The sequence below is a fragment of the Pinus tabuliformis genome, chromosome 8 (genome assembly GCF_031772625.1).
Source record: "Pinus tabuliformis cultivar Carrire ecotype Pingquan chromosome 8, CPIR1, whole genome shotgun sequence".
In the NCBI taxonomy this organism is placed as follows: domain Eukaryota; kingdom Viridiplantae; phylum Streptophyta; class Pinopsida; order Pinales; family Pinaceae; genus Pinus; species Pinus tabuliformis.
Genome location: NC_142294.1, coordinates 1,971,822,247 through 1,971,837,692, shown reverse-complemented (window position 1 = coordinate 1,971,837,692; position 15,446 = coordinate 1,971,822,247). Strand labels below are relative to the sequence as shown.

The 15,446-nt window shown below is 38.6% G+C and overlaps 1 protein-coding gene across 7 annotated transcripts in view; it reads right to left on the bottom strand.

The window, feature by feature from the left end:
- Window positions 1–15,446, bottom strand: part of LOC149244349 (putative CoA ligase CCL8) — a 452,203-nt gene that overhangs the window by 110,015 nt on the left and 326,742 nt on the right. For 6 of the 7 annotated variants that reach the window (XM_089374823.1, XM_089374822.1, XM_089374824.1 and 3 more), the window contains one exon: window positions 14,541–14,645. The exons of the other annotated variant lie outside the window; for it this stretch is intronic. In XM_089374823.1, coding sequence (XP_089230949.1) covers window positions 14,541–14,645 — 105 coding nt within the window. The remainder of the gene's footprint in view (window positions 1–14,540; window positions 14,646–15,446) is intronic. 7 annotated transcript variants of the gene reach the window in all.

Genomic DNA, 15,446 nt, shown 5'->3' with positions numbered 1-15,446 from the left:
ACAGGGAAATTCATTGTTATATCTTATACATCATGCTCTAACCCCTTGAGCCCCAAGCAATTAATCAAAGAAAATCATAAAAAGGAAAAAAGGCATATAAAAAAGGGTGGAAAAATCAAGGTCAAGGCACCTCATGTACCACGATTGCTCCCTCCTACACCTTATAAAACCAAGTGTGGGCTTCTCTCTTATTAGCTATCCTTGTGCCCCAACATGTGACCCTGGGCTGCCCCTTCTCATTCACCTATCTTCCACATGCCACCACCTTTGACGGATGTACCTTGACTATATTATCCCCTTTAGAAGCAGAAACCACCTAATAGGGTACTTGGTTAACCCCATTGGGAGTTTAGGAGACATTGGCACATCCTGAAACCCATTATGGAAGGGCAGGCCATTATGAAGTTCCCACTTCTGATCCATGATTAGGTAAGCTCATTAACTTGATCTCTTTACTGACTTGTTGTATTAGAAGCCTAGGGGACACATTGGATCTTATGCAGGGTTGTGGATGGTTCCCATTTGGGATTTGGTCTCCCTATACGGGGTCCTAATCCTCCAAAGGGCTACATTGGCACATATAGGGTGAGCATTGAGAGTCGTGGGCCTCCATAGCAACAGATTGCACTTCATGATTCCCCACAGCCATTTAGAGATTGCTCGTGGTCAACTTATTGGACGAGGAGGATGCACCTGATCCATCATGCCCAACTGGCCCACATCTACACCATACACTTGGCAAATGACCCGGGACTTCTATGATAATGTGGCATATCCTACATTATCATCCTAGCCCTCGAGGGCGACCTACAGGCATCTTCGATTTGTTTGGATACCCATGAGGACACTTGTGTGCCCCCACATGTCATTTGGAGCACCACAGGTTATTACAAGGGGCCAATCCCTTGTCCACTACTTTTGAGGGTCCTATTCTTCGTTGTGGCACCCATAGACCTCATTAGGCCTCTTAGAGGGCCCTACAACATGCATAGATTATTATTTGACCTCTTGAGAGGCATAACCTTTTCATTTATGAGCTAGTTTGGTGGGCTTGTCACAAAAAGTTGTATTATTAGCACATTATTTTATTTTGGGGCTTATGTAGGCCAAGGAGGCTAATTCGAACTCCTTAGAAGTGTATAAATACAAGTGAGGTGAGATCATTTCTCATCATCACCTTGGATTGGATCTCTCTCTTCTTTAGAGATTTTCGCACTTTTTGCTAGAGGATGAATTGGAGCATTTATGGATGAATTTTGATGTATGGTTATTGGTTTATGTTCTCTTGGAGCTTCTTTAATGTCATTTGTGAATGGTATGCTATTCTTATTACTTTGTCATATATGATGGATGGTATTTTCATTGTTTTAACTTTTAAGGCTAATTGTTGCTTAATATTGTGGGATTGTCTCTAACATAACGTTCTCTCCATGCATTGGCCCTTGTAGTATGAGTGAAATCTCCTAGAGGTAAAATTTGAAGTATAAAAGTAGCAAGATTGCTTTCACTTGACCTAGAGGGTTTGTGAAGTAATTTTGAGGCCTCCTTGACTGGAAACCAAGAAATCTTACACATAATCAACATAGACTCCATTCTCCCAAGTACTAAGGCACTGATCTACCAAGGGTGGTCACCAAAACTCATACTCTTTCACCTTCTCCCAAGTCTAGCCACATTGGGGTGCCTAGGGCATCAATTTCCCAGCAAGTTAGCCATTGAAAAAGTTCAATCTCCTAGGGTCTCTTGCGTTGGCCTCTCTTCTAGCCCTCCTCCAGATTTGAAGACATTCTGACGGTGGAGTTGGGAGAAAAGCCAAGCCCTAGCTCCGGGACCAAAACTTGCCCTGCCATCCCCAAGGCTAGCACTTCCTAGGGTCAAAACAACATCATTGAGTCAAATACTTTCTTTGATCCTTGCCACCTTGTCTAGGGTAAGAAAATCATTGATTATTTCATACTTTCCTCATACCCTAGACTAGGTCCACTTGGCCCTGTGTGGTCCCACTCCTTCAAAGGACTATTCTTCAAGAACCATCCAGGATACCAACTTTAACAAGGATTTAGGGTGTGGGAAATTCCTTTCAAAGTCTATTCTCATACACCTAACCCCCAAAATCCTCCTTTCCTTAGAAGCACATGGTCCCTTGCTTAGAAAGCAAGCAAGCCCCATTCTTCAAAACCTTCTCGAAAAGGGTCTGGGTCACTCATATCCATTGACTTATCACTCATCGGTGACTCCACACATATCAAGTCTCCTCCCATCGGTGAAATTCCGTAAATAGAAGGGAGGCTTAGCTGAGGTGATAGTGGGCTAAGACTCCATTTGTTGCCATTAGCCTAGCATTTTCCCTTTAGGAATTCCCACTTAGGTCACCTGCTAGTTTGAATAGTAACATTTTGGCGCCATTGTCCGGGAGGAAGCAAGTCTACCTCCCTAGTGAATCATTGAGGAATTGATTCATTGACGACATTTATAAATATTCCTCTGGTGACTCCACTCATTGTCCAATCCCCTAGTTTACTTGAAGGCGACAACATTCCTCCTTTGACTAGGGCTACTGCAAAAAGGGGAAAGTGATCTCCATCACCTGTTGGAACCTCCCTTTTCCCTAAATTCGAGAAAGTCAATGATCAATCTCCATAAATGGCATCTACTTCAAGCACTGACTCCGAAAGGGATCAACCCAAGATGACCAAGAGTGAAAGACACTTGGTTAGTGTCTTTGCCCCTTTGGCTGATAATATTTTTATTAGACTCCTCTCATCGAGAGGTGTAGGATTGATCTAAAGATCATTCGATTCCGATAAGTATTTATGGTGATATGAATTTATTTTGATGATGGAATAATTATCAAGCCGACCAGCAACTCATGTAGGCTCAGAAGCCCAACAGTCGCATCTATTCAAACATCAACAGTTGTGTATAAATATAGGAGGACTTTTCCTTAGTTACACTAACTCATCTCATCACATCTCTCTCTCTCCTGCGCAGAAAAGAGGCTCTTCTCTACTGCGCAGAAAGAGACTCTTCTCTCACACATGTGGAAGGAAGGACGCAGTTTTAGGGCTGCAACTGCAGAACCAAAGTTTGACCAGCGTTGACCATTAGTCTGCCTCTCAGAACTGCACTATAGGTGAATCTGGATCTCCTCTAAAGGCCGCATTTTTTGGTGAAGGAATCAGGCTGATGCGACAGTCGGTTTGCAACATATTGCCTGCCCTAGTTTGGATGATCTAGGGTTTGCTGCTGCTGATGTAAATCAGATTCATGTACTATTTCTCTCTGCTGAATTATTGAAGATAAAGGAAGATTTGATCAAAGGGTTTCCCCACATTGGGGTTTGTCCCTGGCTAGCCGCCACATCTTGTGTCTCTTGTCTTGGCTTGTTTTTTGTCGATCGTTTAATGTTCTATCTACACTTTACTTTATGTACATGTGATTGCTAATCTGTGGATAATAATAATAAAGATAAGTAAATTGCTCTAAGCATGGAACATACCATAAATTAACAAATAGCTTAAAGAAATAGTAAACACACAAGTGACACTGTTATTTTTGGACAACTCATCCCTCGAAAAACCCAATGTTGGAAAACCGTTGCAGCAATTCTGAGGGTTATATTATTATGCAGTATATCCTTGAGTACAACTAGCTACTAACCTAGCTCACCCAACAGATAAAAATAACCAACATTAATACCTCTCTATTCGGAAGCAGACATTCAAAAAATTTGCCCCACAAAACCCTCTCCAGCAACACTAAAGCACTCTGTCAACCCTCCTCGCCTCTGCGTCAACCTTGGAACCCTTTGTGTCAGCCCTTTGAGGCACCGTCCAGCCTATGGTACCCTTCGCGTCACTCCTGCTACCCTCTGCGTGGATGATGCGGGCCCTCTGTCCTCTGCGATGTCTCTGCTGGGCTCTGCGTGGGTTGCTCTGGCTTCTACGTCTGTCTCTCTGCCTCTGTACTGGTCTATCGACACTATCTCTGTCTCTCTGTCCAGTACTCACTGCCCCTCGCTATTGATCACTGATTCGACTTTACTTAGCAACCCTGCTCTAGTAAATCGAATCACTGATCACTCTGGTGTGTCCTCCAACTGACCCTCAAGCCTCATCTTATACTTTTCCTGTTGGTCCTTCAATAGCCGAGATCAAATCTCTAATCAATGACTAAGATTAGATTTCGCTTGATCCATGACTTTTGGAACCTTCTAACCCAGTTTTATACTAATATCCATTAATATTTTATTTTTCCTAAGTTTAGACTTAGGAACTCCATTAAAAATATTAATTATTTTAATATCTCCCAAACTGGGTACAATTTATCCAAACCATTTTTGGGTCTTAGAAATCTCAGGTGCTTTAGCCTCTCCACCAATTTTCATGGCTAAAGCACATCCGATGCTACCCAAAATCAACATGCCAGAAGGTAATCCAGCATTGTATTCAAAATTACTACTTAATAATAGAAAACACTCAAAGTTGTTGCACTGGTTTTCCAGCATTGGGTTTTTCTAGGGACTATTTTGTCCAAAAATAACTGTGTCCTATGTATCTTGTTCTTTGCTCAGTTTCTTGTTTCATGTAATCAAATTTTAAGTAGTGTAGGTTGCAGAAGTAATTTGCTTCAATATTCGGAGAATAACTTGATAATGTATATTAAAATCAAGTAGGTGAAGTAGATTCAAATTTGTTGCAGTACGAGTTCCTTGAGAATAGGAATTTTCACACATATGTGGCATCTTCGTTCTTTTATAATATTACTATAGCCATTAAGCAGAACATTCAACTTCTTGAAAGGGATGGGAGTTAAATCTTCTAAACCAAACTGCTATAGAAACATACCTTCTTTAGTTTCAAGGGCATTTGCTTGATCAACTTCCCACTATATTGTCACCAAGTTTACACTGTTGTCTAGGTCAACTTCACTTGTTTGATGGTTACTGGAACATGTATAACATTTCAACCTCCTATTCAAAATAACTTTGCACCTTTCCAGAATTGTATAATGAATGAGGTGTGTCAAACTAGCAATAGTCGTCTTCGCTAGTTTTGTACAAGCTTAACAAAGAATAGGCAACAAACATAGAAAAAGGCTTCGCTCTTGCCACAGAAGCTTCAGTTAACAAAGTCATAAGGGAGAAGGGCTTCTTTGCTGATCAAATTACCTTCACTCATTACAACTTTCATATATTTCCACCACAAGCAAGGCTTGTCAAAGTTCTAGGTCAATGTGCTCCACAAATCAACTATAATGGCTAGAGAATCTGATTCAGATTGAGGAATTAGGTCACCGAGCTTAAGTTTTGCTTTTCGAGTTAGACAATGATCAAACTGCAAATGTAATCTCACAAGCTTCACCTTTCAAACTTCAAAAAATGGACTTTAAGACAAGGAATATACCGCAGGAATTAGAGCTACAAAAACCTGATTTCATTATCTATTCACCATACTTTAAATCTCAACAAGAATCTGCACCTAGGTCTTAGATAACCAAACCACAGAGATGTAGATTCTCCCACATAAGTTTGATGGCCTTCACTGGTCCTAAAACGGATGCCCTAATGAGGGCCAAGCAATGGAACCATCCAATCAAATATGCAAATGCCAAGACAATCATAAAACTTCCTTCAATCATCATGCTTGATTAACTTCATGGCTTCACAAATAGTCGTGGAATCCATGCCCTAATGATCTGTTGAAAAGTATAACTAGGTTCGGTCTTCATAATGGCATGTAATTGTGACTTTTTCAATTGATGTAATAAAGGAAATAAAATTATTTTGGTAAGCCTTGCTTCATGGGTTTAATCAGAAAATGATTTTATTTTAGATGGCTCCCATTAAGAGCCTTAGGACTTGTCATTAAGGTCAAAGAATTAATGTCATGTATGAGAAGCTCTTCTTGAGCATATGTAAAATGTATATGAGTCTATCTAGTGTCTAGAAAGCCCTCCAAAAGACAAGCACAATCCTCTTAACTTGATGTCGGCCTGCAAATAACTTATGTCAGCTCACCCAAATGTCACACCTATTCGGATGATCAAGTTGGCTTAATATATGGTCGAATCACTATATAAAGGAGGCTAGGCTCCTCGCATAAACACAATGAATAGACTTCATAGATCTGAGTCATTCAATGGAGGAGACAGAGAACAAACTTCGCATGTTTGAGTCTTTCGGTGGAGGAGACAGAACAAAGTTCGAAAAGGGTTCGAATGGGTACATTGTTGATTTGGGGTAGCATCGGATGTGCTCTAGCCATGAAAATTGGTGGAGAGGCTAAAGCGCATGAGATCTCCAAGACCCAGAAATGGTTTGGGCAGATTCTACCCAGTTTGGGAGATATTAAAATAATTAATATTTTTAATGGAGTTCCTAAGTCTAAACTTAAGAAAAATAAAATATTAATGGGTATTAATATAAAACTAGGTTAGAAGGTTCCAAAAGACATGGATCAAGCCAAATATAATCTTAGTCGTTGATTAGAGATGTAATCTCGGCCGTTGAAGGACCAACAGGAAAAGTATAAGAGGAGGCTTGAGGGTTAGTTGGAGAATACACTAGAGTGATCAGTGATTCGATTTACTAGAGCAGGGTTGTTAAGTAAAGTCAAATCAGTGATCAACAACAAGGGGCAGTGAGTACTAGACAGAGAGGCAGAGATAGTGCCGAGAGACCAGTGCAGAGGCAAAGAGGCAAACGCAGAAGCCAGAGCAGGCCACGCAGAGGCCAAAGGGCTTGCGTCATCCATGCAAAGGGCAGCAGGAGTGACACAGAGGGTCCCAGAGGCTGCGCAGTGCCTTTGAGGGCTAACACAGAGGGTTTTGAGGCTAACGCAGAGACCAGGAGGGCTAACGCAGTGCTTCAACGTTCCTAGAGAGGGTTTCGTGGGGCAAGTTTGAATACCTGCTTCCGAATAGAGAGGTATTATTGTCGATTGTTTTTCTCTGTCGGGTGAGCTAGTTTGGCACCCAGTTGTACTCAAGGATATACTACATAATAATATAACCCTCAGAATCGTTGCACCGGTTTTCCCGCATTGGGTTTTTCCAGGGACGATTTGTCCAAAAATAACGGTGTCACTTGTGTGTTTGTTTTCTTTTAGTTGTTGATCTGTAGATGGTTGAGACTGTATTGTGTTTATTTCATTATTTATATGTTTTAAATAACTTGTTCGTAATTCACAAGTAGAAGAAATAAACCAAAGAATATAGATTAAATTTCTAACGGATAGACTTAGAAATTTCAACATACATTATATTGGATGAAATCACAGTTAAAAGACAATTCAGATCCCTCTATGATTTCAGAGAACAATGGTAGAAAACAGTTCAGATCTATCTATTCAGATGGACTAGTGCAGAAGACAATTTCGGATACCTCTATATTGCAGTGACAGTGTTTCGATGTTGAGAAGAGTCTATAGTTCAGTGATCTAAGAAAACTATGGTTCGGTGTAATTTCTATTTAGATAAAGGGACCTCAGCGCTGCCACAGGATGAAGGATCCAATACTAACCTCGCTCTAGTCACAGTCTCAATGATGATGCAATTCGGACATGATTATAGTACAGTGATGAAGTCTTTACAGTGATGGATTTCAAAGCTCTCTCATTTCTATCTCAATGAAGGTCTCTAGTGATGTAGCCTCAGCGGTGGAAGAAGAATCTAGAAGACAGAAGCACAAGAGGACTTGTGTCTTGATCATGGAGTGGCTAATAGGTTAAGGGTCTTGGTCTTGGCATTCGTCAATTGGAATCTCTAAGAAGAATTTGTGCGGTTTTCCTCTCAAAGAGTGAGAGGTTTTGGCCCTGGCTTATAGTCTACATGCTGTGTTTCTTGTCTATTTATGTTTTTGCATTAGTTACTGTTTGATGAAGAAGAACACTAAGAATTTAACGTAAAGAAGATCCTAACCTAATCATGTAAAAATCATTCACAAGTAGTCCCCAAAGAAGAGAAATCATCTAATTCTAATGCCCTAGATTTCTCAACATGATCTGCCACAAATCCGCATAAGAAGAAGGTTCATAATAATATTGGTCAACAAATCCGGGAACCTTTTTACCAATTTGGAAATGCATTAACAGACTTCGGCCTTCAAGGCCGAGAGACCTTATAGTCTATTGATAACAAAAATAATTCTCGCTAGTCAGTACTACTTCAAAATTGATGCTATTCTGACCTGTGAAAAGTGCCCTAAAATGAACCTTCCAAAACCTTGGTCTTCTACCAACAAGATGACATGCAAACGTATCCCAAAAACCAAAAGAAATTAAACCCTCTCATTTGATAATTCGTTGTCTCCACAGGGGCCGAGTTAGATTTCAAAGATCAACAGATCAAAAGATGCTCATTTTCATTACATTTATTCGGCAGGTAGATCAAATGCCTTTTTATAATCTTTGGAAGGGCTTCAAGGGGGCATTTGAGTTCTTATTTAGAAGGATGACCACATTTGAAATTCAAATGTATTGGAGGAAGAAACCCCTTAAAGGGTTTTTAAATTTGAATTTAAAAACCCTCCAAAACCCCCTTCATTTAATTTTTGTTTTAAAATAATTTTGTAAAAACCAAGAATAATTTTGCAATTATTCTATTTGTTGGAGAAGAGCCACATTGCATGATATTTTGTCTTGACCAAGAAGAAATTGCCACATCACCATCCTTTGGGGATTTTGCCCATAGAATGGGTCCTTCGACTTTTGATAGGCATAACTCACAAATCGTGAGGCCTCTTGTGGTGTGCCACATACCACCAAAGACGACTCAATGAAGAGAATCTAATGATAATGATCTTGAGGTCAATTGCACTACTCTTCATCTTCAAAAAACACAACGAATGTGGAGCTACTAGCGTTTCCATCCATCCTTCGATTGGGGTTTCCAACTAATGCAATCCAGACAAATATTAAGAGCGTTCATTAATGGATGTTGACATCAATGACAACACCATTCAACAAAGTTTTCTTTCAATATTCAACTTTGGGGCTTCTTGACCGCATAATTTGGGGCTCCAATTTTGACGAGGCATATCTCCTCAACCATGAGGAGTTATGTGATGTGCCACCTACTGTTGGATTCGACATGAAGAGCACAATCAAAAGATGATGGCCATGAGATCAGAAACCATGATCTTCCTTGTCATTTTATTCATCAAATGTGGGGCAACATGACCACATTGTAGGAGCTTCTCATCCTTCCAAGGGTTCTTCACCTTTAGAGCTTCCAACCAATGCAATCCATAGACAAATATTAAGAGCGTTCAAAGACATACGTTGGCATCAATGACAACACTATTCAACACTAATATTGTTGTATTCTCTGTGTAATTTCTTTGTGGGTCTAAGACCCAAAATTTTCGAGATTTAATAGAAAGTGAAGGGACATTTATTGGGAAGAATTTAGGTTGTCTTGTAGTGATTTCCTATTGATTTTCCGTTGAATATTTTATTTCAGAAGTTGAGAACACTAGTGTATTAATTTTTATAGTTTCAGAATTAGTTTGAGCATAAATTATTTTTTAGGTAATAAAAAAATTCTAAGAAAAAATAAATCGAATCTGGTGTAAAGTTCAACAGTTCTCTTTTTGGAAGCTCAATTGTGTAAAACATTTCAATCTTGTGTTCATGTTTTTAATGTTACATGTCATGGACAAGTTTTCAAATTTTGGACAAGATGATGTGATTTGGAAATATTTGTGTAATCATGCTAGCATACTATTTTTATTTCTACCATGTGTCTAGTTACATATATTTTTTGCTTTGTTCCACGAGGTCGAGTTCCCCCAACTGGGGGTCGAGCTTTCTAGCTCCCTCGCGCTCCAAGGACTTGGGGACGAGAGGGGGTCGTTTCCCCACACTCCCAAAAAATAGGGTACGCAAGGAAACTTGAAAGGGGTCGTTTACGCAAAAGGGGGTCGTCGGGGGTCATTTCCATTGACCAATTTCGAAATTTTTTTAATGAATTATTTTTAAATCATAATTTTAAAATTTTTTGTGTTGACTATTTCCGGCCGCAAGGGTTTTGTTTTAATTATTTTTTCATTGTTGACGTTTTTATTTAACCCATCGCTCGACGCCCATCCCTCTAAGTTTCTAATGTCGTCATCACTGTTGTTGGACACCGACGCCATCAAAACCTCCATCGTTGTTGGACATCGTTGAAACCTTCGTCGCTGTTGCACGTCGTCGAATGACAAAACCTCACTGTTGATTCTTGAACCAGTGCCAATGTTGGACACAGCCTCACCCATCGAATTTGCAAGTTTGCAGCCTACAACCTTGCCCATCGACCTTCATTGTGCCTACAACAGACCTGAGACTTGTCACTTTGCCTCATTGTGCTGGCGTTGGCGCACTACTTGCCTCACGACTTTGAAGTTTGCACTTGCAATTGCAGACAACCCATCGACTTTGAAGTTTGCAAATTGCAAGTTGCAACCCCCATCGACTTTACCTGGCCACAGTTTGCATAGTAAGTAACATTAACAATTTAACATTGATGATTGCAGCGTGTCACTGCATTGTTCTTTTTCATTTTTTTTTGTAAATTGTAAATTTTTTTAATTTTTCTATGTTGATTGTGTGCTTGTAGGCTGTCACTGCATTTTTTTTTTCAATTTTTTTTGTAAATTTTAAATTTTTTAAATTTTTTAGTGTTGAAACTTGACTATGTGCCTGTCATTGCGTTTTTCTTTTTTTTGTAAATTTTAAATTTTTTTAATTTTTCAGTGTTGACTGTGTATTAATTTTTTCTTGTAAATTTAAAAAAATATATTTTAAGTGTTGAATGTGTGTGCTGTTAGTATTAGTCAGCCTGTGTAATTTTTTTATTTTCACTATGTATCAATAATTAGTATGCATATGCCATAAAGCGGCAAGCCTAAAGGTTTTATTAAAAATAAAATTCAAATTTAAACGGTAAACGCTTGTTGCAGGCTACAACCTACGGGCTACAAGTTATATTCAACTTACAACTATGAGTCGGAGTTATTCTGGGAACAGTGACAATGACTACAGTGGTAGAGAGCCCCATGATGCACAAGAAGAAATTGAAAGCTGTCATAGGAGGACAAGACATCAGAATACGCCTTTGCATGGTGTAGATTCTGAAGGCCAACCAAGAGATCTGGAAAAATTTGCAAAGGGGACATTTAATCCTCTAAAACCGCTTCAAATCTATGTTAACCAAAATTTCAAAAAAAGATCCAAAAGTTGGTGGTTGCTCACATGATTGGGTCTGCAATATTTGTGGGCATCACTTTGTTGGCAGCTATATCAAGGTGAAGCAACATATTTTGGCTATTACAAGTAAAGGAGTCAATATGTGTCCCTCAAAGAACCTAAATTCAGCTCAAAGAGAGAAGCTTTGGAGGCTAGAAAGGGAAGCCACTAGAAAAAGACTATTTTCCAGCAGAAATGTTGATCCATCCATACATATGCCTCCATCCAGTGCTTCATCGAAAAAGACAAAGGGTTCTACTGGTGCATCTCGTTCTTGTGCAATGGGTGTTACAGTGTCTGGGATGTACAATATTCTAGATCGAGATGACACAGATGATGCAATTGGCAAATTTCTTTTTGACAATGGAATTCCCTTCCATGTTGTTCATTCTCCTTATTACAAGGAAATGGTCCAAGCAATTGCAAGAATAGGGCCTTCATATTACCACCCGGAGAACATAAGCTAAGAACAATTTTAGATAGACAAGTGTCCAAAATTAATGTGCGAAAAGAGAGAATGAGACAAACATGGTTGAGGTTTGGTTGCTCTATTGTTACGGATGGATGGACTGACATCCGAAAACACCCACTAATCAACATCATAGTGACATCTTCAAAACGTCCATTATTTCTTAAAGCCATTGACTGTTCTGGAAAGTGCAAGGATACATCTTTCGAATTTGAGCTTCTTCGAGAAGCTATAGAGAATGTTGGACCTGATAGTGTGGTGCAGGTTGTGACAGATGCAGCAGTTGTTTGTAGATCAGCTAGCTTATTGATTCAAAGCAAGTATCAACATATTTTTTGGACTCCACTCAATAATACACTGAAGGACATTGGCAAGATTAAGTGGATATCAGACTTAGTAACAGCTGCTAAAGATGTGCAAATGTTTATCTGCAACCACCACACCTCCTTGGCCATGTACAGTGCTCACACGAGGAAGGAATTCCTCAAGCCCACGATACAAGATACGCTAGCTATTTTTTCTTATTGGAGAGGATGCTAGAAGTACACGGCGCACGCACCTCTACAATCCTTGGTTGTGAGTTCAGAGTGGGGAAGGTGGTTAGAATCAAAGACAAACACGGGGAAGAAGGTCAGGCTTTAGGGGTTGGGCAATGATTGGTGGGAAAATTGTTCTTATTTGGTGTCATTCTTGGGCCCTATTGTGGATGTCAATTGTTACACTGATTTAGATGCTCCTAGTCTTGGAGAAATCTATGAGACCTTTGATAGCATGTTGGGTCATGTGAAGGCAGCCATTCAGCAGAAGGAGCCCTCATTAGAGTTCTATACATCTTAGATTCGACCCATGATTTAGTGTAGGTGGGTCGCATGAACACACCTTTCCACATGGCAGCATATGCATTAAACCCAAAATGGTATTTTGAAAGGCCTGGGAGGGTGCCTCCTATTGATGATCCTCAGGGGAAGAATGGCTTCCTAGATGCAATTGCAAAGATGTACAATGAGGAGGAGGGGGAAAGATTTCGAAGACAATTTGTTCAGTTTGCATCTCTTAGTGGCCCCCTCAACACACACGATGCGCGGGTAGATCATAGATCTAGCCAAAGATGACCTGATTGGTTGGTGGAGGATGCATGGGGATGGTGCTCCAGAACTCAAACATCTAGCTATGCATTTGTTGTCTCAGATTGCTAGTTTCTTTGCAGTGGAGAGGAATTGATCCACATATAGCTTCATTCACTCTATCAAGAGGAACAATCTTACCTCTAAAAGAGTTGAGAAGTTAGTTGTTGTGCACAATGCCCTATGTCTTGAGCATAGGAAGACACCTGAGTATTTGAAGGGACCAACAACACAATGGAATGTTGATCCAGAGGATGATGCACAGGTAGATATGGAGGAGAGACTTGATGAGACACAGATGGGGTTGGTTGGTGTGCCACTTAGCATGTTTGAGAATGCAAGTGATTATGATTCAGATGGTGATATGGTTGATCCTAATTTATTCATGCAGCAACTGGATGCAGAGACTAACAGGGCATTACCTTGAGCAATTATGCTCATTTATTTTTTGATATGATCTTATGTTATTTTGACTCTATAAAATTAAAAATTTTGACTCTTCATGTATCAGAGTTGACTTTTATAATTTTATTTCAATATTCAGCATTCATGTTCATAGTTGGAAGTGGAACATCAATATGGTTTAAAGTTTAAACTTTATAGTTTAAAACTTTAAACATTTATAATTTTATAATTTATTTTCATTGTGCATTCACATTGTTAGTAGGTTACTAGACTAGTAGTTACTAGATACATTGTACAGTTACAAACTTACATGTATGATGTATGATTATATGATAATTATTAACGTTATCAATGATCATGCTTTTCATTTTAAATATGTTTCAGTTATATGATTCATCAATTTATATTTTACATTTATAAGCTATTAAGACCCCGATGTCCCCCCATGCTTCCTAAAAATTGGTGGGGAGCTTTTGCATAGGCCGCTCCTGTGTATTTCTGCTCCCTCACCTCCTCGTCCCGAAAACTTGGTGGAACATTGATTTTTTGTTTACTATATATTTTTAATTTGTTTAGTATGTCGAATTTAATGCCAAATTTTATTACAAAATTTTTCACTATTTAATGTTTGTCAAAATTCAAGGTTGAACTTGAATTTTCGAGTTCAAACCAGGTAACTTAGACTAAAAGTTTATAGGCTAGGTTAGCAGTTAATTTAAGTTACTTTGATATGAGAAATAGAAATAAACGTTAAAGAAAAATACATGAGTCAGCTTATATGGAACAACACATCATGAGAATGTGTAGAGATAAGGAAGCTGAACATCAGTGTTCATGTTCATCATCTCATCACAAAGCACTATATCTTTATTAATAATTGCCTTGTGCATGTATTGATAATTTTTCCATTTAATTTATAACGGTGATGTCCATCTTGTTAGTGGCTGTTCTAGTAAATGAACCCATAGGTTCATTCCAAGAATAAGGAAAACAAACAAAATGTTTTGTTCAACATAACTAAACAAGAATCAAGAAAAACCAATCAAACCAGTGGAGAATAACTGTCAGTCTACTGAAAAGCAACATCTTCAGATCTTCGTTTGATACCATGACTATTGGTTTGATACCTGCACTTTTTCTTGTCATGATAACAGAGATAATTCTACTAGCAAACTACAAACCAACTTCAGACCCTGCAAATAACTAAAGCTCTGAATTAACCAAATGTTGGAGAACTACCAATCTGGCCATACAAGGAATTCAACTGATCGCACTATAGAAATTCACAAACATAACAAGGCCAGGAAAAGATACCTGAGGTTGTCTCCAATATTCCTTGAACATGGAAGGACTTTTAACATAGAGTTCACCTATGCCTAGTTTGTTGCAATTATTCTCAATCTGAGAAACTATTTTAACCTGTACAGAATGGCACAAAAACCCAAAAAGATGGTATCAAAATAATCATTCTAGAAAGATTTATTTCATATAAAGAAAATGTACATAGCGCAATAATCTTTCCAATACCATGCTAATTAGGAAATCTGCTATGTGCACAGTGAGATAGCAACGCATATAATATCAGACAACAGAGGAACTAAGCAAGTTACAAAGTAGACTGCAACCACTGTAACGAACAAAGTTCGTATACACAGTGGAAATCTTTAAAATACTTCAAAGACGTAAATGTCCATTGTAAGACATGTAACTATATATTGAATATTGTATATTGAATTGATGTAAGATAGTTACAAATGAGAGTGAAGGTTTGCTTATATACCTTAGGCAAGTGCCCCTTCACTAACGGACATGTCCTTACAGACACAGTTCTTCATTACTAACTATTAGTTAATTAAACATTAATAATTATTTTTGTCATTTACATTATTTGTGTTATTTTTATATATATTTTTATTCATAACATTGCCTTCCTCTTCAAAAAGCTTTGTCCTCAAAGCTTACTGATGAAAAGCCTTGATCTCTTTTTCAGCTCATCGCAGAATTGTCATATTTGTTTTTACAAGACGATATGATCCTTGGAATGATAAATAAAATTTTCGAATCAAAAATGGATCTGACCATCCTAGATTAATCCTCTATGAAATCTTTCGATCACAGGAAATTTGCAATGAATTGTTATCATTAGACTGGATTCTGCAAACTTCAGTATTCTTTGGAACATAAATCTGTTGTTTTTGTTTTGAGTGACACTGATACGTA